This window comes from Seriola aureovittata, chromosome 7, assembly GCF_021018895.1.
Source record: "Seriola aureovittata isolate HTS-2021-v1 ecotype China chromosome 7, ASM2101889v1, whole genome shotgun sequence".
NCBI lineage: Eukaryota > Metazoa > Chordata > Actinopteri > Carangiformes > Carangidae > Seriola > Seriola aureovittata.
In genome coordinates this window covers 11,799,049-11,814,656 of record NC_079370.1, presented here as the reverse complement: position 1 = coordinate 11,814,656, position 15,608 = coordinate 11,799,049, and the positions used below count along the sequence as shown (strand labels likewise).

General features: G+C 40.2%; 2 protein-coding genes across 4 annotated transcripts; one reads left to right on the top strand and one right to left on the bottom strand.

Annotated features, from left to right (window-relative positions):
- Window positions 1-1,188: 1,188 nt before the first annotated feature.
- flcn (folliculin) lies at window positions 1,189-8,217 on the bottom strand. Of its 2 annotated transcripts, none has more exons than XM_056381841.1 (12): window positions 7,993-8,217; window positions 7,664-7,876; window positions 7,318-7,476; window positions 6,972-7,193; window positions 6,681-6,847; window positions 6,478-6,569; window positions 4,334-4,497; window positions 3,999-4,112; window positions 2,683-2,806; window positions 2,427-2,552; window positions 1,917-2,019; window positions 1,189-1,812 (listed from the first exon to the last, which is right to left on the bottom strand). In XM_056381841.1, the coding sequence occupies exons 2-12, from the start codon at window positions 7,874-7,876 to the stop codon at window positions 1,605-1,607; spliced, it is 1,692 nt and encodes a 563-aa protein (XP_056237816.1). In that variant the 5' UTR covers window positions 7,993-8,217; the 3' UTR covers window positions 1,189-1,604. The 2 variants fall into 2 exon arrangements, with proteins under 2 accessions (XP_056237816.1, XP_056237817.1); XM_056381842.1 differs by having other exon boundaries at window positions 7,330-7,476.
- Window positions 8,218-8,885: 668 nt separating this feature from the next.
- Window positions 8,886-15,465, top strand: leng9 (leukocyte receptor cluster (LRC) member 9). Of its 2 annotated transcripts, none has more exons than XM_056380422.1 (8): window positions 8,886-8,927; window positions 9,240-9,374; window positions 11,002-11,095; window positions 11,545-11,681; window positions 11,804-12,130; window positions 12,261-12,513; window positions 13,200-13,323; window positions 13,426-15,465. In XM_056380422.1, the coding sequence occupies exons 1-8, from the start codon at window positions 8,921-8,923 to the stop codon at window positions 14,086-14,088; spliced, it is 1,740 nt and encodes a 579-aa protein (XP_056236397.1). In that variant the 5' UTR covers window positions 8,886-8,920; the 3' UTR covers window positions 14,089-15,465. The 2 variants fall into 2 exon arrangements, with proteins under 2 accessions (XP_056236397.1, XP_056236398.1); XM_056380423.1 differs by having other exon boundaries at window positions 8,905-8,923.
- Window positions 15,466-15,608: the final 143 nt, after the last annotated feature.

Sequence of the window (15,608 nt, the reverse complement as noted above, 5' to 3'; positions counted from 1 at the left end):
GCAAGTCATTCCATGTGTGACAGCTTTCCTTTCGTCATTACCGTTGAATACAGCTCCACAGAGATGGACAGTGTCATTGTGACGTCTAATACTGTGCGCAGCTGTTCTGATCCTGTCTGTAATGTGTTGTTCTACCCCCTCAGGTTATGTGAAGCATCATGTTATTTTCTATTTCAGTTAGGTGTCAGAAGAGGAGTTAATTATTAGTGAAAGGAAGGAAGTACACTGTTGTTTCTTTGTGACAAATAGGAATTGTTCTACGTGTCCTTTTCCAACACAAGCCAAACGAGGCAAGACAGTTTTCCAAAGTCCCATGTCTGCTGAGGGGAAAAGGAAACTAGAGAGCAGCAGCTTCACTGCGAGCAATGTATCAACTCTCCCTGAGGCATCATCAACTCAAAACCTCTTCACCTCTACTATGTGTCTTGATGATGGGTATAAATATCCCCTCTGTCTTCCTGTTTCATATATCACTTGTATGTTGGGGAAGTAAATATGCCACTCATTTGTGGAGCTGCTGCAAATTTTGTGCTTCTATGAGTGAAAGTTACAAAATGAAATCCAGATTTGAGTAAAATGTAGAAAAGCATAAAACAAAACAGTTAGGCAACACTACACACAATGCTGAGTGGCAGATTCCTTTTCAATCCTATTATTTATAAACTCAGTGCTCTTTCAATTTGGACTAAGAGTTTGAACTTTAACACAATCACTGCATAGGTATGGTTGAAGAAAAAAAAATAAAACAATAAAAAAAACCTATTTAATCAAAGCGGTATATTGTTGAATTTTATCGACTAAAGTCTGCAAGATTCTGCAAAGCAACAGGCTCAAATAACTGTGGCATGGAAAAAAAAAAAAAAAAGCACAACTCTTTAGTGGATCCGTGTGTGACTGGCTCATTAAGAGGCCAAAATCCTGCTGATGTGGTCGACTCTACTGGAGTGCACCCTTGTTATGCAACCAATTTGTACATTTAAGGACAGCAGAAAACCTTAAAAGTGTTGTCTTACACCACTAGAGACTTGTTGGCTGACAGCCATTCAAACAAGTGAGTGGGGAACTGGCAGAGAAATGCAGCTCCCCTCCTACACTCCCCTTTTGCTCCCTCTTTATTCTTCCTGTTCGCCACAAGATGGAGCCAATTGTGGAATAAAAAAAAAGAAAAAAGAAAAAAGGATGTCAGACTGACTGTTCACATTAATTTATTTCATTTTAAAAATTCAGTGGAAGAGTAAACAAAGTGCAAAGACTTTTTGTAATAAGTTAAACTTTACATTTTAGTACGAAGTGGTCTCCTACAGTAATTCTCTTTGACAAACAAAAGCCCTCATATTATCCCAACTGACTGTGTTAATCCGTGCAGGATAATAACCAGGGTTAGGTACACAATAAATTTCTCATTACTTAAAAGACAATAATGGATGAGCCAGAGCATCTCTGGCATCCACTCACAGCCCTCTTTCATTCCACAAAAAGTCCCAAACAGTTAGCAAAACTGATTTTTGCTTTTCACTTTCCTTTCCTCCGGAAACCCCCCGTCTTTTCACCTTCCTTTTCTTCACCCCCCTGCTAACTCCTTTTCCTCCTTCTTCTTGTCTTTGTTACTGGCTGGGGCTCCTTTCCCCTCCTCGGACAGCTGTCATTAAATGGCTCTTGTAGGTTTTGCTGAGTCCAGTCATCCAGAATTTAAGAAGCCTGACGTTGTCTTCCTCGCCCGGCCCGGTGGCGCCAAGGAGGGCCAGAACCTTCTGGGTGTCCTCCCTCCCTCGCCCGTCCACTTTGGAGAACTTGAACAGCACTTTGACTTTACTGAAGGAGCGAGAAGTAGCTATGAGAAGGCTTTCATATGCAAAATGGAGAAATCTTACTTAAACCCAAATAGTCTTCATTAAGACTGAGTGAATTCTACTCACTTCATCCACTCCTCCTTCAAACACAGCAGGCAGTGAGATACGACGTCCACAGACAAGTTCTCGTTAGACAGAGCCACCTCGAGCTTGTTCAGTAATGTGGGACCTGGAAAAAAGAGTGCAAAAATTCAGTCTATCAATTATTTTTTAAAGTTCATCATATGACCTTTATTTCTATAGTTCAACCTTTTGTCAGAGTTGACCTTCACGTGTTCCCTGCCAACTTAAATACCTCCAAGAAGGTTATGTTTTTGATCCCTTTCATACATTTGTTATCTCAAAACCTGGCTGATAAAACAGCTTTAAATGACAGTTGGTAGAAAGATGGGCTGTGATCCGAGGAACAAATCATTTCTGCTCCAAATATTTTGTGATGTGGATACAGATCTTGTTTTTTAAGGATTGCTTACCATCGTGGGATGGGTCATGTCTGAATATCTGTGATTTTGTTTTACATTGAAAATGGCAGTAAGCACAAAGTGAGTACTTCTAAATTCAGGTAGGTATGCTCACCCCTGTCTGTGGGCTGTGTGTTGGCACTGCTGATGGTGAACTGATAAAGTGAGCAGATATCGTCGTCGTGTACAGCTGAGATCTGGAAGTTTCTCTCTGTGCTCACATCCACCAGCACTGAAAACTCTACAGAACAAAACAAAAGGTAAAGTCAACATAAAGTGAACTGCAAATACGAGCCAACAATTTGTGACAGAAGCTGTCTTCGAGGGTTCATATCGTTTTATGTATAGTGTGATTTTGAAGGCTCTTGTACCTGAGGAGCTGACGTGGGTTGGAATGGGAACATCTGGGCTGAGACCCAGGAAGTTGCATTTGTAGGCCTCCTCATACTGAGCACTGTATGGCACAGAACGCACACAGCCTACTGGGAGCAGAGACTGATGAGAAAAAGAATAGAGATTCAGATAAGAAACCTAGCATGATAAGGATGTTATCTTGCAAAGTAAACTGAAATTAACATTTGTAGCCCTGTGCATCCACACTGGAAGCTCTCACTTACTCTGGCTGATTAGACCTCTGCTTAAGTTAAAGCTGGGTGGGGCTGTGCAGGGAATTATCTGAGGACACCACACACTGAACTAATAACAACCAGCACTGTGCTGAACCTGCTTACCTGTATATTTGTACAGTTGTTGTTGTGTTCCTATTTTGTGATAAAATTTTAAAACACAAATCATAAAAGTGTAACAACACCACCAGGAGAGCGAGGGAAAATGACAATATAAGGACAGTCTGCAAATGTCCACACAGCCCCAAGAAAAGGTTCAATAAAGCAAAATATGGGTAAACACGTCGTTTGGAGGGGAGGGGGATGGGTGGTGTCATTTAGTACGTGATAGGTTTTTTCACAGCAGACATTTTTACATGTCACAAGTGTAAATAATAACATTAATGATGACTGAGGTCCTTTGAGCATTTCACTGTCTCACAGTGACATTATACAGATTATCAGTAACACCTACATCACAATGACAAGTCAAAATGTCCACCATGAAAAATGCCTGGGATGTGACAGAAAACATGCAACAGTGTAATTATAATCAAATACAATTCAAAATATTTTTAAACAATATCAAATTATCACAGAAAAAAAAAAAAACAGTTCAAAGGAACAGTGTATCTTGCATACAAAGGAAAGCATGGCAAACATATACTGGCAAGACAATTTCAGGGTGTGTATTGCAGTAGCTTAAATAATTATATGTTTAGTGTCTAGAAATAAAACATAATTTAAGAAAGTGAATAAAGAAAGATATTTTTATGGAGAAATAACTAAAACACAAACGTAATCTTAACATGGCATTTGTGATCTTTAGTGGTTTACACTATATAAGTAATCTTTCCAACCTTACCAACATAAAATGGGTGTGTTTAGTGTTAGATGATTATAACAACTCAAACTGTGTTATGCTACCCTCCATTTAACCAATGACACAATATTAAACCACTGTTTAACTAAACAGGTCCCTCAGAGGTGTTACCACTTGTCCTAATTCCTATGTACCTGCATCATAACACCATTATTTTTCCTAATGAGGCAGAAATGGACGCAGTAGTAGAGTAGAGTACCTTGAGTACTGTAAATGCTGATTGGATGAGCCCGGGGTGTGCGCCCCTCCATATGACCTGATTTCCCATGAGCACGTGCCATGCTAGCTGACGAAACTCAGCAGCCCCGAGGACCTGCAGAACAAATTAGACAGTACTGTACAAGAGCTCACTGATACAGTATGTATATTCATTTCTCGAATCATCATGAACTAAAACTTAACAGATTAAGGCCATAAATCTATAGATTCTTGCAAAAATATTGAGCATTTTTATCCATTTTATTCTGCCTGCATTGTTAATTTTGTGTAATCATGGGCATCAAAATGTAAAGCTCAAAAAGTACCTAAGTTTACCTGTCTCAAGTGCCTCAGTGATCTAAACTTTGGACCAGGTAATTCATCAAATTTTACATCATCACAGAGGAAGTCGTGGCCCAGTTCGCTCTCTGACTGGTGCCGCTGTGACTTCAGAGCACCTCCTTCTGCTCCCTCCCAGCAGCTCATTTCCTCCTCTTGCTCTTTTGGGAAAAAAAACATGACATAAAAACAGATGTAGAGATGACCAAATGTTTTAAACCCGAACTCATTACAAATGTAGGCAATTCCCTAAGAAAACCACCATAAATGGCTGGAACTACATGATGTGCATGTTACTCATCATCTCTTTCCAAAAATAAAATCAACACTGTAATATTTCACCACATATCCATGACTTTTTCAATACATATACTAATAGATTACTGCTAATACTAGCTAGCACATGATGGTCCCTGTGTCATGTGTCACTCACAGTATCAGGTTGAGTCTGTACAACATGAAACAAAAACAAAAAACCAACAAAAAAACAAAACGGGCATTTTAAATGTACTTTATCTAGCTTTTTTGAAGTGCTACAGAAATGAAGTTTATTTACCTATTATATAAATATTAGAAAGCAGGATATTGCTATAACTACAACCTAAGAGCCAATCTGGATTGGGAAATATCGCAAATAATTTCTATCACTTTTGTAAATCTTGACTAAAAACTGTGTAAACTCTGCCAGGACAGGCAGCATGTCTGTGTACAATGGTTAAATGATTCACTATTTTTTACAGCTAGAGATTCTCTGCATTGGTTAACCCAGTGAATCAGACTTTCACAGAAGACTTTTAAGACTGATGAAACATTGTGCAAACAAATGACATCTGCTGATGTAACACTTCATAAAGGGGCCACACCTTGCCTAGAAAGTAAGACACGTTGAAGCAATGCCCTCCAAGGTAAATTGTGTTCTTTTTGGCTCATACAGTGGCAAGAAAAAGAATGTATTAATTGGTCATAAGATTTGATCTGCTCTTCATCTAAGACAGACTGTTTACACTAATAACATGAAAACAATTACAATTTTTCATGTCTTTATTGAACAAACCCATTGAACATTCACAGGGCACAAATAACCTCAAACTACCACTTTCTGTAGCAGCAGATCAGATCTGCACGAAGTTGAGGAGAAATTTCGGACCATTTTTCCTACAAACTGCTTCAGCTCAGACATATGCTTTAGATGTCTGCTGTGAGCGTCTCTCTTCGGGTCAGTCTACAGCATTTCTACTGGATTATGGTCTGGGCTCTGACTGGGCCACTTAATGTGGAGTTTGAAGTCATTTTGTAGATTTACTTTGATGTTTAGGTTATTGTTCTGCTGCATCACCCAACTTGTCTCAGTAAATTTGGGAGTTCCTTTTCCCTTCAGAGGCACAGTGATGTTTTTTTGGAGAGCAGTGGCTTCCTCTGTGGTGTCCATGGCAGGACAACATGCTCCAGGCAACCATGCGCCCTGATTTGTGTATAGTAGACTCATGAACAGAGATGTTAACCAAATCCAATGATTCCTTCAAGCCTTCAGCCGTTACTCTCAGGTTCTTTGTTATGTTACTAAGCATCCTGCGTGGTGCTTCTGGAGCCATCTCAGCTGGGCGTTCGCTTCTAAGGAGATTAGCCACAAAACGAAATCTTCTCCATTTATAGACAGTTTGTACTGTGGACTGATGAATATCTAGACTCATAGAGATGACTTTGTAACCCTTTCAGCTTCATGCCAGTCTTCTGAGATCTTTTTTTGTGAGGCATTGTTCACATCAGCAAATGTAAACTCAAAATGTGTTTCTTTATATAGGTTAACGTAGCTCTAACCCATAGATCCAGTTCTTGTTTGAGTGATGTTTTCAATATATACAGGAACAATATAATGATATGTGTGTTATTAGTTAAAATTGATTGTGTTTGTTCATTATTGTAACTTAGATGAAGATCTGACCATATTTTAGGACAAATTAATACATAAATGCAGGTAAATCCAAAGGGTTCACTTTTTCTTGCCATTGTAAATTGTCACCTGACAGTTTTTTGTCTTCAGCTTTTACCCAATTACAGGGATAACAAGATCTTAGATGAGTATATACAAAGTCCTGCACTACAGAATAATCACCCTGTTTAATTAAGGATACTCTTTCTACCTGTCTGTCTCTCTATGAGCACCAGTGTGTCCTCAGTAGGGGCTCCCTCGAGCAGCTTCTCTGTCAGACGACTACCACAGGCCTTCAGCAGCCTGGAAATGAGGTGAAAACACACATCAGCATGTCCAGGTGAGGGATTACACACCAGTCACATGGAAATGGATAACAGCTTGTCTTGTGGGACTGACAATATATCAACTCACCAGCTAAAGGAGGAGTGCAGGCTGGCCCAGAGGTTGGGATGCTGGGTAAGAGAAGTTAGTGATCGGGCTGCGTTGCCGCTCCTTTGGTGTGGGAAAACTGCAGGTGAAAACACACTGTTTATCCTCACAGCTCGCTGGGGGCAAACTCCTTGCTCACTGTCAAACACCTGATGCAGAGTACAACAAGAAGACATTAAGTGTTGTAATAGAAACATGCCTATGGAATAAGTCTTTATATTTCTATTTTAGTAAAGTGACTAAATGCATGTAGTGTCTATGTGCGTGCTCTACCTTGAGGGCTGTGCTTTGCAGGCTCTGTATTGTGAGTTTAAGGTGGCGTAACAGAAAAGGCCAGGAGTTGATAAGGTAGATCCTGTCCATGGCTACCATGACAATACTGTACCACCGCTGAAAGCCCCTGGCCAGGCTGTCTTTGATAAAGAAGGTGTGTGAAAACACAAAACCATGTTGCTCATCTCCAAAGAAAATTGGCCCTTCACGGCCGGGACACACCTGACAAAACAGACAGAGAAAATTGGAGGAAGCATATGAGGAGACAGAGGAAAAAGAAAATCTGTGTGTTTATTTGGTGTATGAGATGTGTGACTCACACACACATACATACATGCAGACGTACGTCACTGTTTACCTCACAGCTGAGGCTGCGTACACAGGCCTGGCGGACCACACTGAAAAGCTGAGGCTGTCTGGGATGCTGGTGGCTCAGGAAGCGTATACCTGTTTCATCATCAATGCTCACAAAGCCTGGGTGAGATGCAGGTAGAGATCGACATCCCTATGAAGCAAAGAGAAGAAGAAAATGAGCACTCTGAGACAGATGACAAGATTATGGACTCACCTACATAACAGAAAGTTAAAGCTGGAGTGTAACGTAGCAGGTGGTTAGGGTCAGATTGAGGCAAGTTTCTGAAAATGTCATGGTGAGTTGACCGTCTCTCCTTGGCCTGCCCCCCTCCCCTCACCTCACACATTTCTCCTCTCTGTGTGGCTGAGCTGTTGGCTCTCATGGTCAGCCCTTCTCCTTCCCGGTCACCGTCTCGGTCCCTGTCCCCAGGTGCCGGGATCCCTGCCTGGGATGAAGGGGACGGGGATGGAGGGTGTAGTGCCTCGGTACAGAACAATGTCCGAGGGCCATGAAGTTCACAGAAGTGACAGAGAGCCACCAGAGCATTCATCTGAGAGAGAAGTATTTATAGTGCTGAATATGTGACTTATATGGGAACACTAGTAGGCGGTTTCTCAAAAGTTTCTTATTAACAGGTCATTTTAAGTGATACTAACATAGTCTTACCTTCAGCGGAGACCCAAGATCAACAAATGACTGGCGCTAAATGCAACTTCATAGGACATTCACTGATCGCAGTGTCCAAAATGCCGTGATATACGAAGCAGCAAAACTGTGGTATAAAACAGAATTAATTTTTGTATTTAGTGCGTTTTCCGATCCATGTTTCTCAGTTTAGGTTGTGCAGTTGCTAAGCTAACTGACAACAACAGACCATATCACGTGAGGCAGAGTCACGCGCCTCAAGCACAACTGACGCATGGTTTTTATGCTGCATTCATGTAACATCGACAAAATGGGAAGAACAGGAAAAACAGCCGTTAATACAAGAGTTCGGACTGTTCAAGCACTGTTTTAAAGTGGCTAATCCTAGTGCTGACATTGTAGTCACACCAGATAAACCGCCTAAATTAGCATATCCTGTTGTGTTACGTTTTTGTCGCAGTTTGTTACCAAATGAGAACAGATATATAAGACTACATAGCTCCTAAACTTACTTGGAGCCATTCTGCTGACACATTGTTTTCATGTCTGTAATGCTTTTCACGTTTTGTGATTTGAAATTTACTTGGTGTCAGAAATTAAAATTATAAATCACTGGCTGAAATGAACGGGGTTTCTCACTCTGGTGGTCGAATTTACTGTTTAAACAACATGTCTTGAAAGCGGCATTAATTGCAACACTTTTTAAATCGATGTCGTGTATTATCAAAGCGAAAAGAAACAGCATATTATTTGTCAATATCATTATAACTAATATAATATAATATAATATAATATAATATAATATAATATAACGTATGTTAACGTATGATAAGGTTCCACAAAGTCATTTTTCGAGTAAAGACACATTAAAACTACATTACCCATAATTCCACCTGAGTCGACTAATTCGGGGTCAAAGGGCAATAAAAAGTCAGAACCGTGTACTTCTATGGTTGGTATGTCAAAGATTAAAAGAATAATATTCAGTTGACTTTTAAAGACGTTTTTATGTTTTTTTATGAAATTGTTTTAGATAAATATTTTTTCAAGGAGTTGTTGAATTACGAAATTTCCATACTATTGTACGACACTGACCACTTCCGCAGCAGCTGTGAGAATCGGCATTGAGAAATATATTTTTTCAGTTTTAGGAGTGCCACGTTTTACTTTGTCATTCTCTCAGGTCAAACAAAGCTAAAGGTGTATTGGCAAATATCACAGAGATACGATACACTTTTCTCAGGTAACATCGCCTTTGAATATAACAGATTTGAGCATGGCATCAGACGGACCAGGAGTGACCACAGAATCACCCGAGGACCAAGGAGATGATGGCCACCTGACAGAGGCAGGGGTCTCAGCTGACCCTAATAGTGGTGAAGACACTCTAAAAGCCACAGCAGGTAAATCACCCTGTTAAGTTTTACATACACTGATACACAGTAATTTGTCAAGTGGGTCTTCAAAGGCGACTGAGTTTATTTAATACATTATAAAGTCTAATATGTCACTTATGAAAACATGGTTATGTACACTATTGACCTGCTGGTAACTTGTATTACTGAGGTCAGTCTGGATCCTTTCCAAGTAATTTCTCAGTCCGTGGTACGTTTCTGTGTTACTGTGGGCAAGTTGAGTTATGGTAAGCTCTTGCTTAAGTTATGTAGTTGGAATTCCTCTCATTGAAAATGATTGTTGAACAAGTATAGAGTTACAAGTACCGGCTTTGACCTCCAAATCCAGTATGAGCAGTAGATTTACTGTCTGCTTCCACTCCCACTTGTCTTACTGGGGTCAACTCCAAATAAACATTGCTAGGAGTGAAGAACATCAATTAATATTTACATTTGTATTCACTAGTCAGTTGTACCAACATCTTATGTCCGGAAACAGTCAAAGATGCCCATAAAAGTCTGTTGCTGTTGTCCCATGATCTGGGTAATCTGTGCCAGCCAGTGCCATCATAGTAGAAAGGAAAATATTATAGCTAATAATTAGTGGATCTGAGTCATATTCAGTACTCCTATTGGGAAATAGCATTGCAGGGTGTGTGGTATGTGTTGGAGCTTATGAGAAACCACGTCCTTACTACTTGGCTGACATTTGAGTCCTCTGGGGCAAGTCATTGCCACCTGTTACATTATTTATACTCTTATGAGAGGAAACATTGTGTTATACACTCCCAGTTTCCTTTTGGGGATTAATCACTTATTTATCTCTGATTTCAGTTGTTAATTGTGATATCATACCTGCTTAAGATAAAAATCTAAAGGAATCCAATAAAACAGTTTCAAATTTGATTTCTTGTGCAACACAGTGGGCAGGTGATTAGAGATCATATTTCTTGATGTCTGTGCATTTACCATATATCTGTGCTATGGCACACATAATCATATCTCACCGACATAGGCACATATACTGTAGGAGACACAGGAAACATGTATTGAAAAGACATTCAGAAACAAACAAGAGAAACATAATTCCCGCTCAAAGAATGAATCTTACATTACACTCTAAATAAATATTTTCATTTATCCTGTTTTCTGCCTTAAGTAAACAGTCAGCACTCTAATCTGAGAACATCCTGCCTCAGTATTGTAGATATTTTCAGTTACAGTGAAAACTGCTTTAAACTTCCAGACAGACCTTTCTTTGTATCCGTGTCCTCTCTTCCGTCTGACTGGCTCAGACTGTAGAGGACAGAGGTGTAGGGAAATTATGTTTGTGATTTCATGATTTCTTTATTTTTATTTCCTGGAAGTGGCTCTCGATATCACCTGTTGAGTGATCATATAAACAGCACATATGTTGATAATTGAAGTTTCACTCAGACTAGACTGGCCATGTTACAAAATTTGTTTTCCTCTTGTTTTGTTGTTGTGTCACTTTTCTGATGTAATTTAAATGCAGAGCCCAATTTGAACGGCTGCAAACTTTCTTAACAAACTTTCAATACAATTTCATTGCACATCTTCCCCTCTTACCTTTGCTTCCACTCTCTCTTTCTCTCTGTGGCTCTATCATTTACAGAGTCAGCAGAGCGGGATGAGGATGGAGTCAAAGTATGCCAGTTTTTCCTGATGGGAAAGTGTCATTTTGGACTCAGGTGCCGCTTATCTCACAGGTGTGCTTTCCTCACCTTGTTCAGACCCAGTCACCAACAAGATAATAGAGGACTTTTAGTTTTTCAAATAAATTCTAGACATCCTCTTAATTGATTTTTAATAACTTCAACACTAAAGAAGTTGGAAATAGTTGTATTACAGCAGCCTGTTAGCATTAAATATATGGCTGTCTGAATATCAACTCATCTTATCAACTTATTGATAAACCCTGCCTGGTTTAGGAGAATTCTTCAGATTATTTTTAATAACCACATTACTAAAAAAGTTGGAAATCTTTGTAGCACATTTGTTAGCAATTAAAAGATCTAGTCATGTTGCATCACAGACAGATGTTTAAACTCAGCCATGACTGAATATCGGTGCCGCAAAATGTTCATATACCGTTTATTCGTGTCAAATTGAATTAGGACTGTAATGTTTTTTTCCACATTTTGTTATCATTTCGCAGTGATCCATCACTAGATGATTCAGGGGCTTTGTCTCCTGATCCGGATGACACACCGGATGGAGAAAAGATGGAAAAACACAAGAAGAAGACAGGCAAAGTGAAGAAAGCAAAAAAGCCAGAATACCAGGAGGGACAAGGTCACTGCATATTTGGATGGTTAAGTAATCTGATGACAGTACACTTATAAGATACTAGTGAAGGAATCACCTTTTCCCTTCATTAGTATATTTTAGCTCTATTTTTATCTTTTCTTCCGCAGAAGTCAACAAAAAGCCCCGTATGCGCACAGCAGATGACGTTATCTCTCGGATACTATGGGACACATCAGTCAATGCATCAGAATTTGTAGTGGGCTATGTGGATCGCTTCCTTGGTGTGCTGGATCGACCTTTCTGTGACTTCAACTGGGACACAAACCCCTGCGACTGTGATTACACTTCTGAACTGGCCCTGCCTAGACACAGGATCCAGTACTTCACCTACAGAGGGCACCGCGTCTGGGACCGCCACAGCAGAACTGACAGGGTGTTTGGCTCCACCGGTCAATCTCTGGCTCCCCCCTTTGGAGGGGATGAGGAAGTAAAGGGTAAGAGAGGGCCCTTAGGGTGCTGCCCCACCTCACACACAACCACATGCCAAGTAATTTCAGACAAAATATACAAAAGCCAGTACACTCAGAATGTAAGCTGAAAGAAAATATCCGTCTGTTTTACAAGAAATGAACACAGAAGACCAAGAGCAACAACAAGACGGCATTAAAACAACTGAAGTCACAGAAGTCAGTGGGCAGGAAGAGAGTGAAACAGAAGAGTGTGCTCAAACTGGGAACACACATCTGGAGGAAAAGGAGCAGAATGAGATGAATATTCACACCCCTGACTCAACACAACCACCACCAACGTGTAGAGGAAACGCCTCTCAGGAACAGCAATCACGAGGAGCATGTGTTGTGGAGGAGGCTGCAAATAGGTCTGGTGTTCAAGTTCATCTTTTAAATGTAACTGGGAACAGACAACTCCTGTACGGCACAAAATGGTATTTTTAGTGTCTACATGTTCCAGCCTGAGCCTGTTTGTACAAAATGCCTACTTAAAGTCAAAACAACATGGAAGCTAGGACGTCGTTAGCCTCAGTAATGTAAACCAGATTATGTGTGCGGTGCTAGTTACAAGAGGGATTTAAATTGGATCCTTTATATTCAATTGGATCAAAAATGGTCAAAACATTCAGAGAATATGTTGTCTTAATATGTAGAGGACAATTCACCCGCACCCACACCTTCCTCACCCGCATTGTTGGATCAGGATGTGGATGATTAAGGAGAAATGAATGAATAATTCCACACCCACACCTTTTTTTAAATATAAATCACTATGTCAGCTACAACCCATGAGCTAAAGGTCAAGTGTGGTTATATGTAATGGACACAGTTCGCTAGTCATCTATACAGCCCCGATTTCAAAAGAAATCTTTAAAAAATATAATGCACTAAAGGAAAACAGGCATTTTGATTTAAGAATATCATTTTCACATTTATGAGGTTTATGTTTATAGGAGTGTCTTGGTTTTTAAGTTAAAGCTGAACCTTGGAAAACAATCTCAGAAGTTACTTGCCTTACCTCTTGAGTAATTTTAGTCACTTGTTTTGATTTTAGAGTTAAGGCTTCAACAGAACAAATGTCCTCACTCCAAAAAGAGGGAGTGACTATAAAAGAGGAGAGAGAGCGAGGTGCTTTGGTAGGATTGCAAGAAAGCTTGGAGGGCAATGAAGATACTTTGGTGAGTACAGCACAGCTCACCCTGAAATACATTCTTCTTCTGCTGTTACTGTTCAGGTTTAACATAGTAATTCTCTTTATGCTCCTCTTCTACTTTGCACAGAGTTATCTCGGGGCCCTGGACATTAGCCAGAATCCACCAGCACCTCTGGAGCAGAGAGAGGAGAAATGCGGTGGTCGCCCCCCTAAAAAACGACCCACGCACTTCATCACCTTCAGGGCCAACACTCCTGGTATCCTCACCAGTTTCCAGCAGCTGCAGGAGGAGGTACTTTCCCTTTTGCCCTCCTCTGCCCCTCACTGGCATACTGCCTCCAACCTTCATGTCACCCTGTGCCTCTTGGTGCTGCACAGCCCAGCTGAAGTAGCCGCTGCTGGGGAGATCCTCCGACGGTTTGCCCATTTTGATCGCAATCCCCCGGTGGCTGTGACCTTTCCTGTGAAGTTGAAGCATTTCAATGGGAAGGTGCTCTATCTTAGCCCCCAGCCTCAACTGCCCCTCCAGCAGCTCAACAGTGGCCTGCAGGAAGCCTACAGGAAGGAGGGATTGCTCCACAGGGACTCCTACAACCCGCGCTACCACCTCACTCTGGCCAAGGTAGAGGACAAGGAGGGAGAGAGGATTTTTGAAGGGGTGGGGGACCTTAAGGTGGGGAAGGGTTTTAATTTTGGCCGTCTGCCGGTTAACACCTTACATCTTTGTGCCATGGGCGGCTCCAGAGTTGATGGTTTTTATGAGATTGTGTGCACAGTAACTCTTCGATAGAAGACCGAGCCATTTCACATGCACTACAAACATTACATTACTGGGTGCAATATCACTGAGCACATTGCATTTGAACGATTCATGTGGCCTTACCAACCAAATTTTGTATCCGCGTTTCAATGTTTTAAATTAGCGAAGATTCACTGTGGGTAAAAGGGCGTAAAGTGAAACTTGAGCTGCGGGACAGTGATAAACACCCTTTGTTCAGTTATTAAAAATGTATTTTAATCTATCTACATTATATGTCATATTGATATTTCAAGATGAGAAATGAATGTAGCCCACACATAATACAGTTTTATAATGCAAACTTTTTTCATGTTATAATGCAAAGTTTCAGCAGTCCTCTTATTTGTTGCCTTCAGTTGCTAGAAATTGAAGATTAAAACACTATGAAACACGCACTTGCTGATTAAACATCTTTCAAAACGGGAGCCGAAAAGATTATTAAATTAATTACATAGTTGATCAATAGAAAATGTATCTGCAGCTATTTTGACGACCGATTGATTGATAGTTCTAACTTGTGCATTGTTAGAACTTGCCGATGCTGCTTTACTTTGTCACTTTGTCTTATGTTATGATAAACTCTACATTTTTTTATTGTTGGTTAAACTAAAGAGACATTTTGAAGACATCGCCTTGGACTTCTCATGAAAAAAGACCTAAATTAATAATTTCATTGTGAAAATAATCAAAACAAACATCAGTGGCAGCTGTAGTCAAAATGGATCCCACTGTGTAAATCATGACGAAATTTCAGTGTAAACTTCGATTTGTACTTGGGTCAAATCAGCCTCCAGGTCCAGGAGGTAGCACATGATTTTTATGTGCTCTTTTGCAACCAAGGAAAATTATTGTAGAGAAAAGATGATGATATAGATGATGTAATTGCTCACTTTTCATCAGCTGAGTCTTTTCACTCACTACCCATGTAGAGTGAAATACCTACTTCCTTTAAATGCAAAAATTGCCTCAAGAAAAAAAAAAAGACATTGCCTTTTTCTTCCCTCTATCTATTATGTATTGGGCCAAATAAGGTGACTGGGGCCAACTTTGGCCTGCAGGCCCCACTCTGGGCATCTTTGATATCTAGTGTTTTACTACTACGCTGACAGGACATATGCACCTGCCACGAAGGCGATTACAGGATACATAAATTGTTTATGAGAGGGTAAAAATTATGTTTTGTTTACAGCCATGAATTTACCAAAGTAGTTGTTTTCTGCAGCTCGTAATTCCATGATTTATACAATCTGTTTTATATGAATATTGTATGGGCTGTGTTCCACAAGAAGGATGTCTTTGTATCATTTAACAATGAATTATAACCACTAGATTGTCAAGGACATTAAATATTGAACTGGTTATTTTAAATCCTGAGTGGTGATATTTTATCAGTGCAGGGATGGATGGCCTGGATGCAGTACAGTTGCTGTTGCATACAGACACACAGTGGCTGCATAAATGCTCCCTGAGCAACTCTTGCATACATAATATAATTTTCTGTCTTCTTTCCC